Raw genomic sequence first — 26,737 nt, forward strand, 5'->3', positions numbered from 1 at the left:
AGAAGTATGTGAATTTAGCCATTCAAATAATGGCTCATAAGGCATGATTTTCCATGATTTGGGATAGTTTTACAAAACACAGTTTTCGGCTATCTTAAAAACTAAAGCAAAGAAAAACTAAAAATTTTTGTGTCCCCCAACTGACATGACACATGGAGTCTCTGCTTGGTTGGTATTTTGTCATTCTTTCAAAAATAATTTATTTACTAATGTCAACACTGATGCAGCTTTGCACTTCATGGATATACATCTGTTGTTCTTTTGAAATTTCAACTAAGGTTGACTATAGTTTCTTAGGAAATGAATTAGCAAAGCATCTCCTTTTCTTCTTGGCAATTTCTCCATATAATTCCTCTTTACCTCTTTCAATTTTTCTCTATCACCACTGTTTCTTCTCTCTTGATTCAGAATTTCTGAGAAAGGCTGGTCTGGAGTAACCAGCATTCCAAGGTTAGAAGAAATAACCAGACCCTAGTGAGAAATGATGGCCCAGTCACATGAGTGGTGGCCTACCTGCTTCCCAAATACTAATTCATATAACCTCAAATCTTTGCTGCTATATCATTGAAAATATTCTTATTAGCCAGCCATTGGCTCAGACTATGATTTCTGGACAAAGAAATTCTAGTCAGACTAGCTAGATTGGCCTCAGTTTTTTGAGCTATCTAGTAAAAGACCAAGGTTATCCCCTTCCCTGCCCCCAATTTACATGAACCAATATTTCATCAGAAATAAGAGTATGAAGAATTACATTAAAGCAGGCATATAAAATGCAAGCCCCAATTTGGTTTTTATTATTACATGTCAGCAGACATACCATCCTTGGGCCATAAAAAACTTCAGTGCTTACCCTCAACTGATGTGCTTTCTTTGTCACAGATTATTAATACACAGTTTCAGACCAGCACTGTTCTACAGACCACTCTGACTAGTAATGACCAAGGTGCATAAGACAGCTTGTTTCACCATGGGCTCTGTAATTGGCAAACACTATAAAGTTTCAAGCACTGGAAAGCGGAATACGATACAGTCACTTAAAACAAATGCAGACAGGGAATATCTATTGATGGGCAGAGTTTTTCCCCTATATTTATTCAGAAAAGCATGTCATAAAGTAGTATGATCTCATTTTTATTTTTTTTATTTTATTTTTTTTAAAGATTTTATTTATTTATTTGACAGAGAGAGACACAGCGAGAGAGGGAACACAAGCAGGGGGAGTGGGAGAAGGAGAAGCAGGCTTCCCACTGAGCAGGCAGCCCGATGTGGGGCTCGATCCCAGGACCCTGGGATCATGACCTGAGCCGAAGGCAGACGCTTAACGACTGAGCCACCCAGGCGCCCCTGATCTCATTTTTATTAAAGAACAATGTCACAGTAAAGGAGTCAGCAAGTGTACAATGGTTACCTCTGGGTGATAGACTTATGACAGTTTTTTTTCCTTTGTTGTTAACATTTTCCTATTTATTTGACCTAATTTTGGTATCAGGATCATGTATTGCTTTTATTAAAATATTAGGACTCATGGAACTGATGATTTTTTTATTTATCATTTGTTCAATATTTTTGAATTTCAATTCAGGGCCTATTACTCTGTCTCAATATGCTATGCTAAGTGGCTGGCTGGAGGCCCCCATAAATACAGTACACAGCCAGGGAATGTGACAAAGTATAGGTACCCAAATGGAAGGGCTGAAGTTAATTGGTTTTTATTTTCAAAGCATCTAGTTTCAAAGATGTATTTGGTTGAATATTAGCAATTTCATATGGCTTATCCTAATACTAAATGGGATTTTATTTAAGCAGGATTTCCTCTCACCCTGTTCTAACTTGCCATTGATCACATGCCCGTAACAAATGGGTAATCATTACTTTTCTCTATTCCACAAAATATACTTTGGTACCTCTATTTAAGGTAAAAAAAATGCTTCACTAAAATGAACCAACTTGAACTGACATCAACAACAGGTTCTGCAAATTTCTGCTTGGTTTCTGCATTGTAAGTTTTCTTCAATAAATTAATCCTTATCTCCCTAGGGCAGGCTTTTGACATGTCTGGAACAAAACTCAGCCAAATGTCAAAAGAGGAGGGACGGAAACAGCTCAACTGAAACATATCAGCCAAATCCAACTTAGAAGAATTTATTTATCTGGGACAGAGAGCACTTATGAAATTGATATTGGCAAAGTAGAACTTGTAGCATATTAATAAAAGGTACCAAACACATAGGTTTTTTAAATAGTGGATCATCTAACACTCTAATGTCTCATCAATATGGTGTCAGGCTAACTAGAACAACGCATAATAGCAGTGCACTTCCTCGGTAGATTATTCCAGTGTACTTCAACTTGAAAAGGAATCAATTATCCCAAACTTTTTCCTTAAACTTTGGGGTTTTGTATTTTAAATTATAGAAGTTTATGTTACTTGAGGCTTAAATTTTATGAAGATGCCCACATCTCTGTAATTAAAGGTTCTGGTCAGGGTAAAGGGCATTATTAGAAGAAGCAGAATAAAATATATTATTTGCTTTTCAAAACATTCTATTCTCCTCCCCTGCCCACCAAGGAAATGAGGGGCAAAGAGGCCCCACGAGGTCCTCAATGCAGCAAGTACTCAGCAAGTACTGAACTAGCTAAAATAGTGGGAGAATCATGCATCTCTTATTTAACTGGGGCCCAAAAGCAAAATAAGAAAAGATCCCCTCAGGGCACCTGGGTGGCTCAGTTGGTTAAGAAAAGATCCCCTCAGGTGCCACCAAGACGTCTCTATACGAGAGAGCAGAAGGGACTCCCCTGTGGAAAGCAAGTTTGGAAAGAGCAGACTAAGTTGCACTTCCCTTTTTTTCTTTTTCTTACCACCAGAAGACAAAAATAACAACACCACCATCCCAGAAAGTAACACCTGCAAGGATCCTGCATTACTCATGCTTGGCATAAAGACCATGCATCATTTGGTCCTGACTTTCCCACGTGTTGACACCCAGGCCCAACCTCCAGTGACTCCTTTGGTATTTGCTTCTTGCAGCCTATGTTCAGCATATGAGTCATCAAACCCCCCGAAGGAGCTGCCGAAAAAGCCTAAGATTTTAGTTAGAGAACCAGCCTTATGGACTGATGGGTGGTTCTTACCCCACAGCTCTGAATGACAATGAAATGGAATATCATCAAATGTCCATGCTCTTCTCTTTGTTAATGGATTTCAGGGGAGAAAGGCAGTAGAAAGTATAAATGTCAGAAAAGAATGAACATTCAGGTCCAAAACTGTGCTTAAGTAAATAAAAAAAAAAAAATCACAGCGAGTTCTTCTTGCTCCATTCCAGCCCATTTGCAGAGAATAAAAAGACAAAGAAAGGCAAGATAGCAGGCTCAGCAGGAATTTGCCACCTTAGCTTTAAATGCTACTGAATTTATGAGTCTCGCTGTTTTACCATTGGCCTTCCCCGACCTCACTTGACCTCCATCAAGAAAGATGGAGACACTTAGGATGAGCAAGACAGCACTGACACGGAATTAACTCCAGGAAGAAGATAACACACCCCACCATGAAGGAATTACTAAACTTAAAAACAGTTCATGAATTCCTAGTGGAATTCCTGAGGGATGCATCCAGAATTTGATTGTGAACTTGCCACAAACCTATGCCTCATACCTATTGTTCTCCACAAAGGAAGAATCTAGGAAACCAGATTTGTGAAAGTTGAACTTGCTGGCTACATGAGTGGGTTGCATCTTATTGTCTTAAACAAAAAAAAGACAATTATAGATATATTGGATTTCTGGTTCTTTTGAGACTCGTGATTCAGTATCTTATGTCAGGTTCATTTCAAGAGGATTGTGATTTATGAGAGAAATTGTGGATTTTGTGAAGGTCTATTCGGGAAATATTTATTTTATTTTGAAGTATAATTCCAGTTGAGCTGCCTCACAGAAACCAGTGAAAATTGCTTCTGTCGTCATCGAGATAAAGGGTGGTTTCAGTTTTCAGAAATTCTAAATTGTGTTCACTTGTGGCAAGAGTGACAAGAGAGTCACCAATCTATAGCCATGCTGTAGAAATATAGAACTTCTCTGGAACATGATGATTATCTCATCTCTTTACCTGTAAGATAGTGGAATACCAAACATTACATGCATATATATTTTCCCTGCTCAGCCCATCCCAATATAACTTGGTTACAGTTTATGTTAAAAAGGATGTTTTCTAATACTAGGAATGCTCCTCATGGGATCGTATGTAAAAGGACCTATCCAGGGTCATAGTTTTTGTGTATTCAATCTTCCCCTTCTGATTATGCAGGAACCATGGTAAGGAACAGAGAGTTGGCACCACCTGCCTGCACATATAGGCAGGCCTTGAACAGTAGGTTCTCATCAAACACTTGTTTGAATGGTTTCTTGTCAACAGTGTTCAAGTTCTTAGCCCGGCATTCAAGGCTTGGCTTCATTTGTTCTAATCTGGCCCTTTGCCTTGTCTCTCATTCTCATGTGCCGAGTGCTATCACTGCATAAAACCTTGGGCTCTATCTGAAAAAGTCCTATTCTTCACACTGGCTGTCTCGAACAAACTTTCCTCACCATTTTCACCAGCCCTGAGGATCAGACTAAATTACTTCCAAGATCCCTTCTCATTTTAAATGTAATGACTTATGATTCGAAGAAGTACTACTTCCTGCTTGAAACATTCTTCGCTTCCCCAGGCTGAATATAATCTCTCTGGCTTTGTTCCCCGCTCTTATTGTTCATTCACGTTCTGTATATTACCTATCTGTATCCGTGTTTATCTCCCCTGCTGCATTTGCAAGTTCTCTAAGCAATGCTGCATTTTTTTTACCTTGTATCTCCTATAGCCCCATGACAGTACCCGGCTTTCAGGATATTGCTAATTATTGAACTGCAGTGAGTACTAAGCAACATCCTCGTCAATATGGGAGTTTTATATGATGGCTTATTTAACAGCTTTTCCTCTCCTGTGTTTTGGAAACCCTCTGCCCAAAGTAGCTCAAGGAGATGGCTGTTTTCCGGTCCTGATCCACTTCCTCTCCTGCCTTTGCCACTCAGCCCTTCTGCTTGTGTTGACCATGATGATGTAACTGCCTTACAGAAATTTCGCTGTTGCACCAAATACACCAATTATAATTCTTTCTGTCCATAATTGCTTAATTGAGTTCTTAAAGCCTGAGCTTTCTGCCTCTGCCACATGGAGTTCATCAGATTTACCTGCTCTTTCTAGACCTAAATCTGATTTGAAACCCATACATCCCTGGAAATGTACAGGTGCACCCCTCTTTTCTGACTCTTTGATAAACCGTTGCCGTGTGTAAAGAATTATACTTAACTGTCTGATACAGAATGGCTGATGAATTTTCCAGAGCTGGAATGGGAAAAAGACTAGTTCCAAGGCTTAAAGATTCGCTCACATGATTTTCAAACATCCATCCCTCTAATGCTTTGGTACTATGTACAGGTTTCCATGCATATTATCTTATTAGCTTCTTTGAATAATTCTAAACATAAAGATGACAAAAACAGAAGCTTGAGATGTAAAATTGAATAAAACTAAGGCTCATAATGTAGGTCATAAAGCTAGGAATAAGCACCTTAAGGCAGAGTCTAGAACTCCCAGGGTGACACCCAGGGAGTCAAGGAGATGTGTCAGCTCTGGTGGTACATGGCTAGTTCTTCCCCTGGTTCACTCAGAGCCCCTGAGCCTCATCTGTGTGTTGCTCCAGTGATGGGAATCACCCCTTCCTGAAGATGGCTTCACAATGGAATATCAGCGAATTGCCTTGTCCACCTAGGAAGATATTTCACACTCCAAACGCCTCCCAGTCAGAGGTTCTGCTTAACCTAGATGGCTCCTGGCCTTGCTGATTAACTATTCATGCCTGTTACCAGTGAATAAAAACTGAAAAGTAAGGCCTTACTATGCAGTGTGTTCTGTGGACCAGCAACATTAACACCACCCGGGAGCTTGTTGGAAATGCAGACGCTTGGGCCCCATCCCAGACCACCTGAACTCATATGCCTTTTAAGTTTGAAAAGCCCTACCCTAGAGCACTATATGCATTTAAGATACTTCCTTTATGATATAATGATATCTTTAGTATGTTTGTGACTAAAGGCAATCAAAACATTCTCAATTTCTTGGTTTTTGTTCTTAATTTATTCATTTGTTATAAAGAAAAAAATTATAAACTCTGAAGGCAGTCTTCATTGCCTCTTGGCAAGCACTCGCTTGTTTACAATAGCCTTACAACCTAAGTGTGCCAGATTTGACTTGGACCTCTACAGCATACACAGAAAGCCCATCTAAGTCAGCTTTCTTATGGCAGAAAGAGAAAAAAAAAAATCAATTGATTTGGTAGGTTTGGGAGGCAAAATATTCTAATGGAAATATCACTGGAGATGGTTCAAGAAGATGTGCATGTAAAGAGTCTTCCTCTGGCCATAGCAACATTTCTCCAGACCTGTCTCCTGGGGCAAGAGAAAAAGAAGCAAAAATAAACTATTGGAACTACATCAAAATAAAAAGCTTCTGCATAGCAAAGGAAATCATCAACAACTAAAAGACAACCTCCTGCATGGGAGAAGATATTTGCAAATGTTATATCTGATAAAGGGTCAATATCCAAAATATATAAAGAACTTATGCAACTCAACACTGAAAAAGAAAACAAACAACCTGATTAAAAAATGGGCAGAGGACCCGAATAGAAATTTTCCCAAAGAAGACATGTAGATGTGAACAGACATTTTTCCAAAGAATACATCCAAATGGCCAATAGACACATGGAAAAGTGCTCAACATCACTCAGCATCAGGGAAATCCAAATCAAAACCTCAATGAGATACCACCTCACACCAGTCAGAATGGCTAATTTTAACAAGTCAGGAAACGACAGATGTTGGTAGGGATGCGGAGAAAGGGGAATCCTCCTACATGTTGGTGGGAATGCAAGCTGGTGCAACCACTTTGGAAAACAGTATGGAGGTTCCTCAAAAAGTTGAAAATAGAGCTACCATACGATCCAACAATTGCACTACTGGGTATTTACCCCAAAGATACAAATGTAGGGATCCGAAGGGGTACGTGCACCCCAGTGTTTATAGCAGCAATGTCCACAATAGCCAAACTGTGGAAAGAGCCAAGATGTCCATCGACAGATGAATGGATAAAGAAGATGTGGTATATATATACAATGGAATATTATGCAGCCATCAAAAGGAATGAGATCTTGCCATTTGCAATGACATGGATGGAACTAGAGGGTGTTATGCTGAGCGAAATAAGTCAATCAGAAAAAGACATGTATCATATGCATATGACCTCACTGATACGAGGAATTCTTAATCTCAGGAAACAAACTGAGGGTTGCTTGATTGGGGGAGGTGGGAGGGATGGGGTGGCTGGGTGATAGACATTGGGGAGGGTATGTGCTATGGTGAGCACTGTGAATTGTGCAAGACTGTTGAATCACAGGTCTGTACCTCTGAAACAAATAATGCAGTATATGTTAAGAAAAAAAAAAGAAGACAGTAGGAGGGGAAGAATGAAGCGGGGGAAATCAGAGGGGGAGACGAACCATGAGAGACGATGGACTCTGAAAAACAAACTGAGGGTTCTGGGGGGGGGTGGGAGGATGGGTTAGCCTGGTGATGGTTATTAAAGAGGGCGCGTTCTGCATGGAGCACTGGGTGTTACGCACAAACAATGAATCATGGAACACTACATCAAAAACTGATGATGTAATGTGTGGTGATTAACGTAACAATAAAAAATAAAGTCAAAAAAATAAAAGAAGACATGTAGATGACCAACAGACACATGAAAAGATGCTCAACATCACTGATCATCAGGGAAGTGCAAATCAAAACCACAATGAGATATCACCTCATACCTGTGAAGATGGGTAAAATTAAAATGACAAGAAATAACAAGTGCTGGCAAAGATGTAGAGAAAAAGGAACCCTCTGTGCACTGTTGGTAGGAATGTAAATTGGTACAGCCACTGAGGAAAACAGTATGGAGGCTCCTCAAAAAAATTAAAAACAGAAATACCATATGATCCAATAATTCCACTATTGGGTCTTTACCCAAGGAAAATGAAAACACTATTTCAAAAGGATATATGCACCCCTATGTTTATTGCAGCATTATTGACAGTAGCCAAGATATGGAAGCAATCTAAGCATCCATCAGTAGACAAATGGATAAGGAAAATGTGCTGTGTATAAATGCACGTGTGTACACACATACTGGAATATTACAGAGCCGTAAAAAAGGATGAGATCGTGCCATTTGAGACAACATGGATGGACCTAGAGGATATTATGCTAAGTGAAATAAGTCAGCCTGAGAAAGCCACATACCATATGATTCCATTCACAAGTGGAATCTTAAAAAAAAAAACAATGAAAAACAAACAAAAAGCAGAGTCAGACCAATAAATACAGAGACCTGGTGGCTGCCAGATGGGAAGGGAGCAAAGAGTTGGGCAAAATGGGGGAAGGGGTATGAGAGATACAGGCTCCTAGTTGTGGACCGAATAAGTCACAGGAATAAAAGGCCCACATAAGGAATTCAGTCACTGACGTTGTAATAGCGACGTCATAGGGACAGTTGGTAGGTACACTTGTGAACATAGATAGCATCATGTATAAACTTGTCAAAGCACTAAGTCGTACACCTGAAATGAATGTAGCATCGTGTGTCAACAGTACTCAAAAAAGAAATTGTCTCCTCTAACCAGCCAGATAGCCTGAGGCAGGCCCCTTCCCACCTCTGGGCCTTGGGTTTCCTCATCTTTATCAATTTTGGATTACAACGTACTCTAAAGCTCTTTCCCATTCTGAACACTTGTAGGCACTCTACCACTACTTCCTGACTAGATCTCTCCTTGTCCCCCTCATCTCCTTTACCACTGTGAAGCCCAAGTCAGTCTTGCTTCAGTTATTATGAGGGCCTTCTAATTGATCTCCTGCTTCGCGCTGCCCTGCCCCAATCCAGGTCCACACTACCATTAGTTCTGTTCTCAAAAGAAAATCTACTCATGGCCATCTCATGCTTACCACATTTCAGCGGCCCTGAGGTAATGCCCAAACACCTGGACATGGCCTTGAAGGCCCTTCCTGTTCCATGAAGGTACTGTGCTGTCCTCCATCCCGGGTTTCCAAGCCCTCTTGCCTGAAATATCCCCTGCACTCCAGCCTCTTTACCAGCCGAGTCCTGTTTATTGTCCAACCGTCAACATTGCCATTACTGGGTAAGGTGTTCTTGTTTCTGGAGTACTTTGTGCTTCTTGTCATAATATTTGATGCTTCTTACTGTTATTGCCCATTAGAATGAATCCTCTTGAGGTCTGAATCCAGTCTCCCCTGCTCACAATCATGTTCTTGTAGCTAACACCAAGCAAGCACTGTGAATTATTGTTTGAATTACTCTTATTTGAATTCCTGGTCTTCTACTTCCTAGTTATTGATCAAATAATAATAATAATGAATTCTAAACGTTGTTCTAAGGATGAGGCCTAATTAATCTAAAGCACCTAGAATAAACCCTGGCATATATTAGGCACTTAAGATACACTATTATTATTGTCATTCTTTTCTTTCTTTAATTATAGCACTTAGTATGGGCTTAATTATAATTACCTGATAACTAAAAATCTCTCTCTTACTTTGAATGCTAAAGGGAATAGACAAAGAAGGAGACATATTAATCAACTACACAAATGGATCAGATTAATGGTATTTTTTTATTCCAACGAAATAGAGAATCATATTGTTATGTACTAAATATATATAATTAATCATATTTATTATAAATTATGCAGCAATATATTTGGAAAATATTGTATTGAATTATCTTAAACTATGATTTAATTCTTCCAGTAAATGTTGTATGATTTGTTTCCTTGAAGCTTAAGCTAATGGAAAAGGCCTGGGAGAAATTGTCATTTTGAAGAAAACAGATCCTGGATACTTATAACCTAAAAGGAAATCTGGCATGCATCTCTTAATATTCTTAGAAATTACTCATAGGTTCAGCCTTTATTAATTTATAACTCTTCAAAGTTATGAATTGAAAGGGGTCCTAAAGTCCAGTCTCCCATCCAGTATTTGAATCTTCGTGGCACCATCCTTGCCAAGTGGATGGACGGTCTCTGCCTGAGCAATTAGGCCATTAAATCTCTATTAGATCCCATAGCAACGTAGGATTTATTAATGGTTTATCTATGAGTCTATAGAATATATTCTCTGCAAATCAGAAACAGACTATAGAATAGTCATAGGAGAGAAAAGGAAGGTGGACAGTGGATAAGGAAACAGTCGAGATATTAATAGAAATTCAGCTTGATTCTCTTTCTCTGTCAAGTATTAAATAATGACAGAGGTAGAAGTCATGACCAGCAAAGATCCAAATATGAATGTTTTGTGTCCCTGGTTTATTGTTCACTCTTTTGCTCTTTCCCAGTTTACAAATGTTTTTCACGGTCTCCCACCCATTCTTCCCTTCTGTTTTTTAATCGTTCCTCTTCATCTGATGCTTCTTTTCTCTCCACCTGCCTCCTTGCTTATTTCCCTAATACCTCTCTTTGTTTAGCCAAATATTCTTTTATTTCTATAATATGAAGATATGATTTGGGTTTAATAATCCAGAAACTGAACTATAGTTCTAAATATTCAGACATATTAAAAATAGGCTGGACAGACACAGTAAGAATATGTCATTAAAGGCTCAATAAATGACGAGTAGATGGATGAATGGATTATTTAGGTTTACAAATATCTGTTAAGTTCCAAATAGTAACATACTGTGATAGATAACAAGTGAAATCTGAATGCCTGTCTTTAGAAAGTTAAAATCTAGCAGGAAATTTATAGACAGAACTAACCAAACACAGCACAAAGCAGACCATGAGAAGCAATACAAGAGAGGAAAATAAGGAATGAAAAAAAAAAAATAGGTGCAAAACTAGAAAGAAGGGGAATATTATTCAGGGAGGAGGAAATAGAAACAGAGTAATTGGTAAATGGAAAATTAATGTTGATCATAAGTATTATATTTCAAGGTATTTAAAATAAGAAAGGCATGTTTCAGAACTTAAAGTATATTGATATTAATTCTAAAACTCAGGGACACCTGTGTGGATCAGTTGGTTGAGCATCTGACTCTTGATTTCAGCTCAGGTCATGATCTCCGGGTCATGAGAACAAGCCCCACACTGGACTCCGTGCTGGGCATGGAGCCTGCTTAAGATTCTCTCTCTCCCTCTCCCTCCACCCCTCCCCACTCTCATGCTCTCTAAATAAATAAATAAATAAAATTAATAAAAATCATACAGATCCCAAACTCAGCCATTTGATAAAAGTACTGCATGCTATGACTTTATTAATCTTTATTATGAATTGAATAAACACTTTGTAAATAAAGATCTTTTGTTAATGCAAACAATGAAGATTATTGTAAATTGACATAAGGTACATGTGTCAGGTGACCAGAACAGCTTCCGCCTTTAAGAACAGAAACCTTAGGGGCGCCTGGGTGGCTCAGTCGTTAAGCGTCTGCCTTCGACTCAGGTCATGATCCCAGGGTCCTGGGATCGAGCCCCGCATCAGGCACCCTGCTCTGCGGGAAGCCTGCTTATCCCTCTCCCACTCCCCCTGCTTGTGTTCCCTCTCTGGCTGGCTTCCTCTCTGTCAAATAAATAAAATCTTAAAAAAAAAAAGAACAGAAACCTTAGTATAATAGGTAAAGATGTGGAAAGAGATTTAAACACTTCTGTAAAGAATCCTATGAAAAAATTTCGCAGTTGCCATTAGATTCTGTACCTTCCAAGTTTTCTAATGATAAAAACCACTTTTCAAAATTATCTCGATGCAAATATTTCTACTTTTCACCTTTTAAGATACATATTATAGACGGCAATAAGAAAATATTTAATGATGAAACACCAATTAGCAACAAGAGCAGTGTGTCAAGTAAAAGCAAGGCTATTTCCTTACCAAATAGCACAGAATGATTTATATAAATGCCATCCTTTCCCAAAGAATAGAATCCTTTCACTTGGTGCAGTAAATTGCATACTGTCTTTTTACAGCTGTTCTGAAAGACAAAGATATTTTTGAGCTTCATTTATAAAACATAAATATCAGATTGTTGTTTTAGCCTTCTTGTAATTCAAAATAGCATCAGTGCTGGCTGAACATATTACTCATACCGTGGAAAGTAAGAAACGGTGACAATTTAAAACTAACATTGTGAAATGAAGATGAATATGTGAAATGTTCACTTCAAATGGTTTAAGTAGATGTTATAAATACTTAACGTGAGGATAGCAGGATCTTGGTAAAGAAGAGCCATTTGAAATTATTTCTACTTCTTCCTGCAGGAACAATCTACCTGCTACTAGATGTGTATGATTCTAAGTACAAAGTGATGTGTCCTGGGAGAGATGTAGATATTGGGCTGTGAGGTGACAGGAAGAGAGAGACCATTTTTCTGGGATGGTCATAAAGACTTCTCAAAGAAGGTGGCATTTGGCCAACAGACACATGAAAAAATGCTCCACATCAGTCATCATCAGGGAAATACAAATCAAAACCGTAATGAGATATCACCTCATGCCGGTCCGAATGGCTAAAATTAACAACACAGGAAACAGCAGATGTTGGTGAAGATGCGGAGAAAGGGGAAACTCTTACACTGTTGGTGGGAATGCAAACTGGTGCAGCCACTCTGGAAAACTGCATGGAGTTTCCTCAACAAGTTAAAAATAGAGCTACCCCATGACCCAGCAATTGCACTACTTGGTATTTATCCAAAGGATACAAACATAGTGATTCAAAGGGGCACCTGCACCCCAATGTTTATAGCAGCAATGTCCACAATAACCAAACTATGCAAAGAGCCCAGATGTCCATCAACAGCTGAATGGATAAAGAAGAGGTGGTATATATGTACAATGGAATACCACTCAGCCATCAAAAAGAATGAAATCTTGCCATTTGCGACGACGTGGATGGAACTAAAGGGTATTATGTTAAGCAAAATAAATCAGTCAGAGAAAGACAAATATCATACGATTTCACTCATATGTGGAATTTAAGAAACAAAACAGATGAGCATAGGGGAAGAGAAGGAAAAATAAAATAAGACGAAATCAGAGAGGGAGACAAACTGTAAGAGACTCTTAACTCTAGGAAACAAACTGAAGGTTGCTGGAGGGTGGGTGGGTGGGGGGATGGGGTAACTGGGCGATGGGCACTTGAGGTAATGAGCACTGGGTGCTGTATGCAACTGATGAATCACTAAACTCTACCCCTGAAACTAAAAAAAAAAAAAGTGGAATTTGATAGAGATGTCAGTGCCAAATAGAACTGGATATTTGAAGTGGGGGAGAAAGGGTATTTCAGGCAGAAGGAACACATAACTAGAACCACAGAGGCAGGAAGGCACCTGGGGCATATGGAGTGGGGAGTTTGACTAGTGTGTGGTGTTCACGGAATTCCTGACAGAGAAGTGGCAACAGATTAGATGGGATAGAAAATTTGGGGACAGACTGTGGAGGGGGTTGAGTGTCAAGCAACCGAACCTGGTTCTTATTTGGTAGTGAATATTAAGCTCAGTGATTCTTCCCCCGAGTTTTTAACCCAGAACATTCACACGATCAGAACTGTGCTGTTTTGGGGGTGCTTAGAATGCACCCAGCTCTGCCAGGTAGTCTACAAACATTACCCAGTATAGTCACCACAAAAGTATAGCTGCAAGAAGATGAGCAACTCCATTTTACAGATGAAAAACTGTCTCAGAGAGGCTACGTAACTTGTCCGTGTTCAACAATCTAATAAGCAAAACTTTTTTACGCTAAATTTTATGTCCTTACTCTTCATCATCCTATTTTCATAATTTTATTGTTTAACCAAGATCTTGTAACTTCACAATTCTGTTACTATTCATAATTTGGTATTTTGAAGAAGAGAGAAAATGGAAGAAAGACTAGTTTAGAGGCCATTTTAATAAAACAATAAGAAACAATATTTCTAATTGAATTATGTCTGTCACTAGTTCAAGTAGCATCAAATCTGAGCTACCATTGTTCCTGAAAAATGCACACTGAGAAATTGCATGATTATTAATTTAGGGCTTTATTTGATATTGAGGGTTCTTATAGAAGGGCAAACTTAAATCCCTTTTGTGATCTGTGAGGTTTCCTATGATAATCAGAAAGCTTTGCAATGCAGCTAACAAGAGTTTCCTTAGCCAGATTCATTAGGTGTAATTTCCACTTCTTTTAAACCATCAAAATTAAGCACTTAGTATGTGTAAGGCATAAAATATGGCAAGTATCTTAACTACATTTTTTTCATTGTATTCTCATAAGAACCCTGTAAAGTGAGCACCCTTTTCCCATTTTATAGAAAAAGAAACTAAGGTTCAGAGAGTTCTGTGTGTGATGGCACAGATATTCATATTCAACTTTATTTGCCTTTAAGTCACTACTCTTCCTACTACAGCCAAATGCCCTGTAACTCCCCATGTAATAAAGATGAGTGATTAGGGGCGCCTGTGTGGCTCAGTCGTTAAGTGTCTGCCTTCGGCTCAGGTCATGATCTCAGGGTCCTGGGATCGAGTCCTACATAGGGCTCCCTGCTCAGTGGGGAGCCTGCTTCTCTCTCTGCCCCTCCCCCTGCTCATGTTCTCTCTCTCTCAAATAAATAAATAAAATCTTAAAAAAAAAAAAAAGATGAGTGATTAGTTAAAGTGACATTCATGCCTCTTGGTTGCAAAGAAATTAAGTAAAATCTGAAATGCAGCTCATGGCAGGGACACAAACTTTGGAATCAAAAGAATGTGGATCTAATTCTCTTGTCTACCTCTTAAAAGCTATGTGACCTTAGATGTGTTACTTAATCTTTCTGAGGCGCAATTACCAATCTGGAAAATGCAAATAATAATACCTATTTCAGAGGGTGGTTAAGAAGATTAAGCTAAGTAATGCCTAAAAAGTTAGCACAAAGTACATTCTTAAAAGAAGTCAGCTCTATTAATAGTAGCGGTTGTATTTCCACACTATGGTATTTCCTTGATTTCCAGGGCCCCGGCTGCCATCTGGGATACAATCTGTTCCAAATATTTGATGTAGACCTCTCCTCTGAATTCTGGATCCACATATCTTACCACCTACTTGGCATTTGCTCTTGGATGTCCCACAGGCATCTCATACTCATTAGGTATCATGAACTGAAAGAATGATACACATCACTCTTTTTCTGACCCTGCTGATATCTGCAGTCTTTCCTGTAGATGATGATGATGGTGATGATGATGGTAAGTGTGTATGAAATCAGTCCCACAACCAGCCCACAACCAAGTCAAATCTCAGGTCACTGAGTTCTGGGGAACATAACCTCTGAATTTCTGCTGACATCGCCCTGGTCCTAGCCTCCTTCATTTCTCTCCAAGAATAGTTCGATCACACCTACTTCTGCCTATCTTCACCAAGGAGCAATCCACTCTATACTCAGAAGGAGCTTCCTGCACCCTTGAGACCCAAATGAAATTGGCCTTAAATTCCTTACCATCTCTGATGGAAGTTCACGTTCCCTTGGGATTTTTGCCATTTTGGAGGACGTTTGCATGTTCTCACTTCCTCCTCCCCCAGACACCAAGTTGCACAAAGAGCACTTCCATGCCCCAGCACTTGGACGTGAAATGCAGCCCCTTTAGCAAGTTTCACAAATGACCCACTCACACAAAGCATTTGTGAGTATAGCAAATATTATTGAAGATTGGAATTTGGTAAGATGGATAAGTGTTTACTATTCAAAATGCTAACTTCAAGTGGAACATTAGGCATTTCCAGTTTTAAAATGCTCTTTGACCTCCTCCATCTGGATATTTCCACTGGCTGATTGCCCTTCTCTATCTCAGCATCACACCATCTTGCTGGCTCTTCTCTCCATGTTTTTCCTAGCCCCTTCCCTCTTATCTCTCCCTCTTCCTTTCTGGAATAAAGCCATTCTTTTCTTTGTAACTCGAATACTAGTTTGACTGGTTCTTTGTTCTTGTTTTTGTTTGTTTCCCTAGATGCCTCTTCTCACACTGTTAGAGTGTTCCCTTCTATCCCAAGTGGTTCATTATCAAGCACTTTTCCATTAAAAGTTCCACCAATAGGAACTTGAGAGCCAGTAGTTAACACACTATCTTACTTCTACTACAGATGCAAATCTGATCATTTCATGCCCCTAATAACCCATAAGTGGCTTCCCATTTCCTTTAGCATTCAACTTTTTTAGAAGGACCCAACAAAGTATCCCATGATCCAGTCTCTAGTATTGGCCATTTTGATGTTATTCTGGTTTCTCAAATACACTGTGCTTTCTCTGGCCCCCAAGTCTTCAAATACATTGTTCTTCAGAGATCCTATTCCTTCTCCAGCTCCTCATCAGGCTAACTCTTACTGATGCCTGTCCTTACATGTGTAGACTCTTACTTCCTCCAGGTTAGATCCTTCTCCTAAGGTCCTCTGAACGATGCCTTTTCCACTTGTAATTATTTAATTATTTAAAATGGTATATTTCCTCTCTTTTGCTGTAGACTCCAAAGACCATTGGGACAGCGACCAAATTTCTTTTCTCAACCTTTATATCCTTAGCACCAGGTATACAGTAAGCGCACCATTTTTTAAAACTACATGAAGGTAAACATTGAGCAAAGTTTATATGTAAAGTATTGCACCTCATCTCCCTGAACTTCTGGGCTTAAATTTACCTGGCACGGAGGGATCGGTCTTCTAGGAAAACCATAAAATCTCAGTGATGGTGGAGGGCGTAAGAGACTATACACGTTGAAGGTCCTGCAGCTTTGTTGTTGAGGATGTTAACAGCTCAGGGGAGTTAAAGGTCAGTGCTCCCAAAAGGTCACGAAGGTGGCACCTAAATATGCTATGAACTACATGTCGGGTAACTCGACTGCCCTCTTTGTTAGCTATCATCAGAATTTAATTAACTGGTGTCACAGTTGGAGAGACACTTCAGGCCCGGGGGGAAATTTGACTGAACTCATCCATTCTAAAATAAAAAATGATTAACACCATCATCTTCCACATTAGCTTTCAATAAGTGGGACAGATGCGTTTTCCTAAGCATCTTTCTGAGGTAAAAACTATTTCAAAACTATAAATACTGGAAAGGATAGAAAAAGAGGTTTGGGGAATAAAAAAATTCAGGCAAAATTCTATTTGTGAGTGCTTGATTTTATTAAAATAACACTTATTTCACAGACAGAATCCACCTGCCAGGAAGCCCTATTTTTCATAACACATTAAACCAGAAGAATGTTGCGTATTTTTAGAAGTGGCCTGATCATTGAACTGTTGAGGACAAATGTATTTTGTGGCTTCCTGGATTGTGGACCCACCTCCTCCTGAGTCAATCATCAGCCAGGCACAGCTTCCCAGGTCTCAGAACTGCTCAGCGCAGTAGGTTCTGGAAACTGTTCCCATGGTAACCTTCAGTCAAATAGGGCAGCTCAGGCTGTCGTACGCAGGCGTAATAGAAACAGAAATACTGGCTGCTCTCCCTCATGATGCCACAAAAAGGGGTAAAACTGATTACTGGATAAATAGACTGAAAGGCAGAAGAGCTTTTGAACCATATATGAATCGTGTTGTTAGTGTCCTAAAAAGATACAACTTCTACAACCTATATGTCCCAAAGAAAATCAGTGTGAAAGCATAGGTCATAAATTTTGAAGTAATAATCAGTTACTGTGTTCAGAGAATCTACTAAATATTAGGCATCGGGTTAAGTAATGTACACATACAATCTCATTTGGTTCCCCTCAAAAACATAGGTATTTTAGTATTTCCATGATTTACCTGAAGCAACTGAGGCTCAAAGAATCACAATGAGAGAGTATCACTTAAGTGGGACTTGCACCCAGGTGTGCCTGTTTCCAGAATTAATTAATTAACTAACTAATTAGTTAAGATTTATTTATTTGAGAGAGAGACAGAGAGAAAGTGCGAGCTGGGGGTGGGGCAGAGGGGAGAGAGAATCTCAGGCAGACTCCCAGCTGAACGTGGAGCCCATAGAGGGCTCTTTTGATCCCAGGACCCTGAGCTGAAACCAAGAGTTGGACGCTCAACCGACAGAGCCAGCCAGGTGCCCCAGAATTTCTTTTTATCTCTCAAAATTGCCTTTTTTCGTGACACCACCCTTTTGGAGCATCTATCAATCATAACCTAGAGGGATAAGTCATAGTTTGTGCTGAGGGAGTTCACCACCAATTAAATACAGATAAGAAAAGTAGCATCTGGGAGATCATTCTGGCTCCAGGATCTGATCGTCTGGGAGGAGTGGTATAATAGAGTCATAAAACTTGTAGTTAAAGAATTGCCTTGAGTACCAGCCCCTCCACATCATCACAGAGTAGCCTTGAGAAACTCATTTGATTTCTTTGCACCTCAGTGTTTTCATCCAGGAAGTGAGATAATAACTTAATGGGATGTTTTGAGAATCAAATGAGAAAATGGGTTCAAAAGTGTTTTAAAAAATATAAAATGTGATATATGGCTATTATTATTTTCCTAAATAGCACATCGAATTTTTCTGGCATATCTCTTCAGCAGAGTGGCTTCTCTCTACTTAAAAATGCCAGGTTAAATTCTTTTCTTAAGCATGTTTTGTTTAATCTCCTGAATTAAGAGTTCTGCAGAGCTTCTACTACAAGTCCTTATTAGGAATCAGGAAATAATTACTGCATTAATATATATAATAAAATGCCATTTAGCGCGCGCATGCACACACACACACACACACACACACACACACACACACACCCGGTAACTTGATAAGGAAATGCCATCTGTATTTATTTTAAATGAATGCATAGGGGGTACCAGACTTTAGTTATCATTTCTGCATTCTGGCTGGGCAGAGCAAAGGGTATGATCAGAAGCTGAAGGTCCAAAGATAAGGTGTTTGATCAAGGAAATGGCAGTGCAACAAATTCAGGTGTTGTAATGTGGCAGCCTCTGGGCAGAGATTGGCCTGCAAAGGTGTTTTCTTTGGCCAGCATTGTTTTATTTTGTTATAATTGTGCTTTTTAATGATGCTTTTAGGTAATGCATGCACCCTCCCGTTGGCTATTTCATCAATCAATCCTGTTATACTATTTCGTTTCTCTCATTTATATGACCTGCCTGACATGTGAGTTTGAACTCCTTTACCAAAAAGAGGCAAAAGAAATGAGGACTCTGTATCATGAAGTCATAAAAACAGAAGTGAAAGTATCTAGGCATGTAAAACATGAAAGGTTGACCTGGTGTCGATGTGGACTCAGGCATGGAGAGAGAACCCACAGGCTCTACCTGAAAGGATACATTTAGGACACTTATATAGAAGTCTGGTATTACACAGCAGATTGTAACTATATTCACTCAGCAGGCATGTATCAACAGCTTGCTGGATGAGCTTCAGAGAAGTTTCTGGCGACACATTATAACCACTATGTAAGTTAGTGTCCTTTACGATGATAGCATCTTCCTTATCATCATCATCACTATTATTGGTCAGACAAAATGCTAGGTAGGACAAAGGCACATAATACCAGTCTTCCTCTTCACTCCTAAATAGAGTGAATCCCCAGCATCTGGCACAGTTCCTGATATGCGCTGGCTGCTCAAGACATATCTGAAGATTGCATGCATGCATCATGGAAAATGAGAGGGAGGCCATCATCCCTAACCTTTGAGATCAACATCCTAATTCTGTTCTGACAATTTCTGAAAGAGACCTGTGAATAATTCTGAGAAAGGGTCAGGAGGGGATCTCTGCCCTGTCAGGACAGCTCTGGGAACTTGATCTTCCTGAAGGAACTGAAAGGAAAGAAGATCTTGCTGGAAAAGTTTTCCCGCAGCTGGACAGGAGGCTAAGTGGATGAATTCCATAGCGTGTCTGGCCATAAGTGCTATAGAAACACCGGACACCATTGATATTGTTATTGAAAAGAATTGAGTGTCCCATTACTTCTTATGTGGTAACCTTAGCACAGCAGAATTTTCTACTTGTTCCCTCTAAAATGCCTTCTAATAAGTCTAATCATTGATTAGGTTGCCAGCTGGAGCATTAATAATGTTCTAAGTGCATGTCCCACAGGAGATCTGGTGTAACCAGCATTTGCTCAGACTTTCATCGGGTCTTACCTGAAGGGCTGCAACAGCCTCCTTACCATCTACTGGCCTTCGGTGGGTGCAGTCGGGCAATCCCTAACTATACTGGTCCATGTTCCTAATTGTATTGATCTTTGTAAGCTGTGATCTAATTATGTCACTTTTCTGCATTAAAACAGACCATGATTTCTTTTGGCCTAAAAAATACCCAAATTCACATCTTGGACTTGGCTATCAACCCTCCTCTCTGAAAGTCCTACCATGATCTAACCACTCTGGAGGCCTGTGGGCTCTTCTTCCCATTTCTCCAGATGATGCACTGACCTTTGTTCCCCTGGGAAATTCCTGAGTGTCTTTCAAGCATCACTTCCAACTTGAAACCCTTCCTCATACCCATTGCAGAAGCAGATTTAATTGTTTTCTTCTCTACAAGTCTAGAGCACTGAACAATTCTCTTGTATTGACCAGGACCTTTGGCTGTCAGTTTTGGAAGTCCAGCTTAACTGACTTAAGCCATAAACTGGGATTTATTCACTCAGGTTGCCAGACTGCACAGGGCCTGGGCCTTAGGGTGACCGAGACCAGGGCCTCGGACCACATCAGGGATTTTCCCTCAAGCAATTGTCTTTGTGGGGCAGAAATGATAGACACTGACTTCTCCAGATTTGCATCCATACACACTTGGAACCAGAGGAGGAAAAAACTCTTTCCCACTAATTCCAGTTATAAAATTTCAGACAAAGCATTCTAGTTGGCTGGCTGGGTCCCCAGTGGCATCCCCCTGGCTCTCTCCATGAGGGGAGAACTGGGCATTATGATTCACCCAGACTGAGTCACAGTACCTCCTGCTCTAATCTGGGAGTAGCACACTAGTATTAGGAACCCCCATCGGGACCCCTTCTTGGCTTTATGGTGGAAAAGAAGCAGTGCTCCAAAACAAGAAGATATAATCAAAGAAGGGATCCCAGACAGGCAGAAAAAACAAGCATCAAACAGTTTTTCAAAGTCTGTAACTAGTAACACTCACATGGTGTTGTAATTATGCATTTGGGCGAGCCTTTCTGACTAGAGTCTGAGCTCTAGGAGGTCAAGTGCCCCATCTTTCTCAGAGCCTGTCGCCACCACCCAGCGAGATACCTGATGCCAAGTTGGTACTCGGCTAATGTTTTTTTGTTGTTGAAATGATAGAATGGATACCTCTACAGTGTGAATATAACATCCAGTGAACGTGATCACAGAATTCCATAGAGTTGTGAAGTTAGTTAAATGAATGTTTAAGGAACCTCTTTAGTTGACAGGTCATTGAGGGATTCAATTTAATTAAAACACGAGAACCTTTGAGATAGAGCTAATATTTATTGGGTCCACCCTATTAGCATTTTTATAAAAGCCACTTAATTCTTACCCAAATCCCATGAGTTTATAGGAACCACCCCTATTTTAGAAATTAAGCAGATGGGGACGCCTGGGTGGCTCAGTGGGTTAAGTGTCTGCCTTCAGCTCGAGTCATGATCCCAGGGTCCTGGGATCTAGTCCCGCATCCGGCTTCCTGTTCAGTGGGGAATCTGCAGCTCCCTCTGCCTGCCGCTCCCCCTGCTTTGTGCTCTCTCTCTCTGTCTCTGACAAATAAATAAATAAAATCTTTAAAAAAAAAAAAAGAAATTAAACAGATGAAGTTAAGAGATCCTTGTGTTTTCCCATGTTGTCAGATAATAGGCTGCAGCAAAGGAGTAGAAACTCAGGCCCTCTGATTCCAAGTCTATTGCTGTGTTCTTAAGCAGATTATTTAAACTCTCTGAGTAAAATGGGGAGAAAGACACTTATTTCTAAAGATCGTTGTAAGGAAAAAAAGAAAAAGACATAAAATGCCAAGTGCAAAGTGTAGTCTAGATTAGGGGATCGATAGATTAACAGTTGTTATATTTGTCAGAGATGGTGGACGATTTCTTACGATGTCAGACTGGAATATATGAGACAAATTCTCTCCTTGTCCCACATTCCAGGGACTCATCTTGCATTTTTCTCCTCTTTAGTGCGGCCCACTCTGTCTCCGATAGCTTCTGTCCCTTTAGGACTGGCCATAGAGCAGTTTACAAGCTCCTGGGCTCCCCCTTCCTAGCTGAAGCCAAGCACCCAGCCTTCCTTTGCTGCCTCAAACAGCCAGCTCTAGTTCAGGAAAGAGCACTACCGGGAGACATAAGGATGTGTGGATCCTAGACCTTGTTCTGACATCAATTAGCTGGGTGATATTTGCACCGCTGTGCTTTCAAGTGTGAAATGAGGGTGTTGGAGTGGAGAAATTTCTATATTAAATTGTATTATGCAAAGGAAATTTCAGTAAAAATATTTTCATTGCAGAGTCAAGCAATATTACTACCCGGTTTCAAAAAAAAATAGTTTTAAATATTTCTCTATCCACCAAACAAATCCATGTTGGACTTGCCTAAGCTTAAATCCATTTCTGTAACTTTTAACTCTTCCTTCTTGCTGTACATCTCGGCAGGGATTGCATACCTGCAGCATGCATTCAGAATCTTCTCCTGAATATAGATTCCAGGAAAAGCTGAAGCACAGAGGACAGAGAAGAAATAGCGTGATGACATTTCTTTAGGCTCACTGCCTAGACTCACTTGGCCTGCTGCCTTATTCTCATTAGTTCGACTGACTGAATCTGATTAGCCTACCCTGATTTATTTTTGGTGACCTGGGAGCACATGGGTCAATGCTTATTTTCATGGCTGATACAATCATCCCCAAAGCTGTCTTTAGATTTTGGAAGATTAGACCCTTTCCCTGGAAGACTGCGCTGTCTGTGAAGCCTCATGACCCATTAGACACATATTTCTTCAACACTTTGCAAAATTGAGTCTATGTAACCCTCTTTTCATTATCACAAAATTTTGTTATTGGCTATTAAAACATAGAGCAAAAAATTCTTAATAATTCTGAAGCTGATGTTTGTATACTTACTGTTTTCTGAGTTAGTGAATCCGTTTCTGTAACCAATAATAAATAAAAGCTAGAGTTCAGTGTTACTGGATATTGGATGCTTGGTTTAGCCTCACAGTTCCACCTGGACCACTGGCAATAATAGTCATATTCTGTATGTTTGTTATGTTTCCCAAAAGTACACAATTTTAAAAACCTACCCATGTGTCTGACGATGAGAGACAATGTGAAGAAAAGGACATTTTAAAAGGCAATCCGTACTGACTGATCCATATTATAGAGACCAGCCTAGGACTATCCAGACCACAGAGTAGCTAACATGTGCCAGGCAGTGGTCCTGGAGCTAGAGATGCAGCTAGAAATAAGATACAGTCCCCGTCCTTAAAGAACTTAGGGTCTCATACGGTTAACACAATTAAGTCTACTAAATGTTAACATAGAATTAAATTTCTATTAATGGCCAGATAGTCTTTACAAATACTAGGACCTGTAAAAATTAAATTAGATTTCTAAAACAACTAAATAATAAAAAAATCAGTACATTTTTAGGTACATTTTGGCCTCCTTTAGGATACTGATATGTACCGTATGCTTGATTTGGCTCCTGACAACGTAAGAGGTACCATTAGGTTAATTCTAAGAAGCAAATGTCCACATGTAATTAACGCAATCAGCAATTCTTTCATTCATTTAACAGAGACTTACCAGTTTCTACCGTGTGTCAGACTGAGTGTTAGGAAAACAAGTCAAGAAGGGAAGAGAGACATGTGGATGTAATGAAGCTCAATTTTGGTACTTGTGTAGTTCAGTGTTTAAGAGTCCAAACTAGATGTGTGACCTTGGGCAGGTGACTCAGTCCTTCTGAGCCTTGGTTTCCTTAACTACAAACTGAGATTGAAAAAAAAAAAATACCTATCTCATCGGGTCATTTTGCATATTAAATGAGATGACTGTGTTTATAGCCTGCCTAGCTTCGTATCTGGATCCTGGTAAGTCCTAAGCATGTTTTAAAAAATTGTTCTGTCCCCCTTTCACGGAAGAGAGGTCTGAAGCTCAGAGCAGTGAAACAACTTTCCTGGACCCCATGTACCCAGAAGATGAGTTAAAAACAAAGCAGCAGTGATACAAAGTATACGAGTCTTGTGTGAGACCAGAGAGCAGCAGGACTATTCTGCCTATGCAGTATGGGAAAGAATCAGGAAGGAATATTTACACCAGCCACACCATGACTTTTCAAGTATACTGTCCGTAAACACTGATCTAGACACTTAGAGCAGTTTTCATTCCCCTTCACCGCTGCCTTTACCATAGATGCCAGTGATCCTCAGTCTGGTTCCTTCTTCAAAGAGCATGTTAGCTTCTCTTATTAAAAATTGGCTAACCTCCAGTGAGGAGGATTGTCACAGGATTCTCAGTCCCGACTTTTTTCTTTCTTTTTTTTCAGAACTGACAGGTGAAAGTGAGTGAGGAAATAACTGCTTTGTGACATTCTTCTAGAATTCTCCTAGGACCACCACAACATTACTCCTTCCTAAGTAAAACGGAGTGCTCCATCCATATACTTTCTCCAGCATAGCTAAAAGCAAGAATTTCTCTGCAAATTGAGTGCCAAGATGATTTTCATTCATTTCATTCTTTCCTCATTTCCACGATGTTTATTTTGTGTTTATTACATGACACAATCCATGAGTTGGGAGCAGTTTTTCAATGGAGAAGAATCAAAAGTAAAAGCCTGAGAAGATCCTTAGTCATAAGAGGATCAATCTCTCTCGTTCTGCTTTTCCTTGAACACTAAAATACCTGTGTGGTGCTTATCACAAACATTAGTTTTGGGAAAATGAGCTCAGCATAATTTTATTGCCAATGATCTCAATTTGACCGTCATTTCCTTTTGTTTTTCTCTTTTCTTAAACAGAATGCCACAACATTCCATGTAACTGTTCAAGATGATAATAGCATCGTTGTCTCTTTAGAAGCTTCAGATGTCATGAGCCCATCATCTGTGTATGTTGTGAAGATAACTGGGGAATCAAAAAATTACTTCTTCGAATTTGAGGAATTCAACAGCACTTTGCCTCCTCCTGTTACCTTTAAGGCTAATTACCATGGCCTTTATTATATAATCACTCTGGTAGTGGTAAATGGAAATGTGGTTACCAAGCCATCCAGATCAATCACTGTGTTAACAAGTAAGCATCATTTGTAATATTGTCCTCTGTGTTTCTTCTTTGGGTATATTCTCATGGGGCTCTCATTGAGAGAAAGTCAGCCCAGGATGGCAAGACCAATCACCGTGAAGTCAAGTGACATAAATTCAAAGTTTTGCTTTATATTGACAATACGGTTTCTTGCCAACGTTTGATAGTGTTTAACTGTTACCTTTTGTTAAAGAAAAATCTATTTTAAACCCAAAAAAGTAAACCTCTATGAGATAGTATATTTTCAGACTGAATAATAATTTTATATTCATGATTGGACCATGTAATTTTTTGCTAAATAACTGAATAGTATGATCATAACTAAGCTTTTTTTTTTCCAGAACACATACTCTCATATTAAGCCATTTGGGTTTTGAGACAAAGAATTTATACTCATATTTAGCCAGCTAAAAATTAATTATACATTTTTAGCTGAGAGAGAGAAAAAGATATTATTTATCGGTTTCTATTCTTGACCTCACCCTCCAAATAGCCTTGGCTTCCACTGCCCAAGAAAAATACCAAGAAAAAACCAATCATTGGCATTTTAACCTTCAGTATATCATGTCTTAAAACATTAATGCTGATATTAGGAATTTTTAGGAGTAATTTTAACTATATGTGATTTTCACTTTTCTCTCTGGGACTTTAATACCTAATCTCAAAGTAAGATGCAACTTTACTGTATATGTTGATGTATATGTTAGAAGAAAAACTGTTATCTATAAGATGGCAGAGTTTACCACTAGAGCAATTTAATGGCTCAGTGAAGTTCTTTTTGCTTTTTGTTCCTCAGTGCAAATTTTCCAATGGCTGTGATTTTTTAAATGCCAGCTACTTGCAGTCATTTTTGCCACAATTAAGGAACAGGACATAGTGATATTGTTCTCTCAGGATAAAAGGAAAGAGAAACATCAAGAAGCAAGAACTCAGAATCAAGCTAGAAGGCATATTTTTAATATGTCTGTCAAAAATTAATTGAAGTTTCCCTTGGCAGAGTCCCAGAATCAGCATTGAATCCTAAAAATTAGGAGTGGAATGGCATAAACCCAAGACCTTCAAGGTTTATAGATATAATGAGCAAATCTAGGACCTAGTAGAATTAAAGGAAGAACCTGCCTGTTCTAAAGGACTGTTTTAAATAAGTTGCAGAGAGAGTTGAACTGGGAGTTAATAGGTCCAGGCAGCAGATCTAGGTAAACAATGGCTATAATACAATTCCTTGAAATCAGAAGCTCTGCCTTCCTCATCTTCATAATCTCATAAGCACCTAACATGAACTTTACACTCAATAAGTGATCAATAAATATTAATTCAATTCAGTTGAGCAAGTAATAGGAGAAAGAACCAAGGGGAGAAAAGACTAAGGCACAAAGCAAGATAAAAGTGTAGTCACTGTTGCTGACCTAA

General features: G+C 39.4%; 1 protein-coding gene across 5 annotated transcripts in view; it reads left to right on the plus strand.

Moving 5' to 3' along the window:
- The window catches only part of PTPRO (protein tyrosine phosphatase receptor type O), a 235,042-nt gene that overhangs the window by 102,995 nt on the left and 105,310 nt on the right, over positions 1 to 26,737 (plus strand). For 4 of the 5 annotated variants that reach the window (XM_078075649.1, XM_078075651.1, XM_078075650.1 and 1 more), the window contains exon 2: positions 25,045 to 25,318. The exons of the other annotated variant lie outside the window; for it this stretch is intronic. In XM_078075649.1, coding sequence (XP_077931775.1) covers positions 25,045 to 25,318 — 274 coding nt within the window. The remainder of the gene's footprint in view (positions 1 to 25,044; positions 25,319 to 26,737) is intronic. 5 annotated transcript variants of the gene reach the window in all.

The sequence above is a fragment of the Halichoerus grypus genome, chromosome 6 (assembly GCF_964656455.1).
Source record: "Halichoerus grypus chromosome 6, mHalGry1.hap1.1, whole genome shotgun sequence".
In the NCBI taxonomy this organism is placed as follows: domain Eukaryota; kingdom Metazoa; phylum Chordata; class Mammalia; order Carnivora; family Phocidae; genus Halichoerus; species Halichoerus grypus.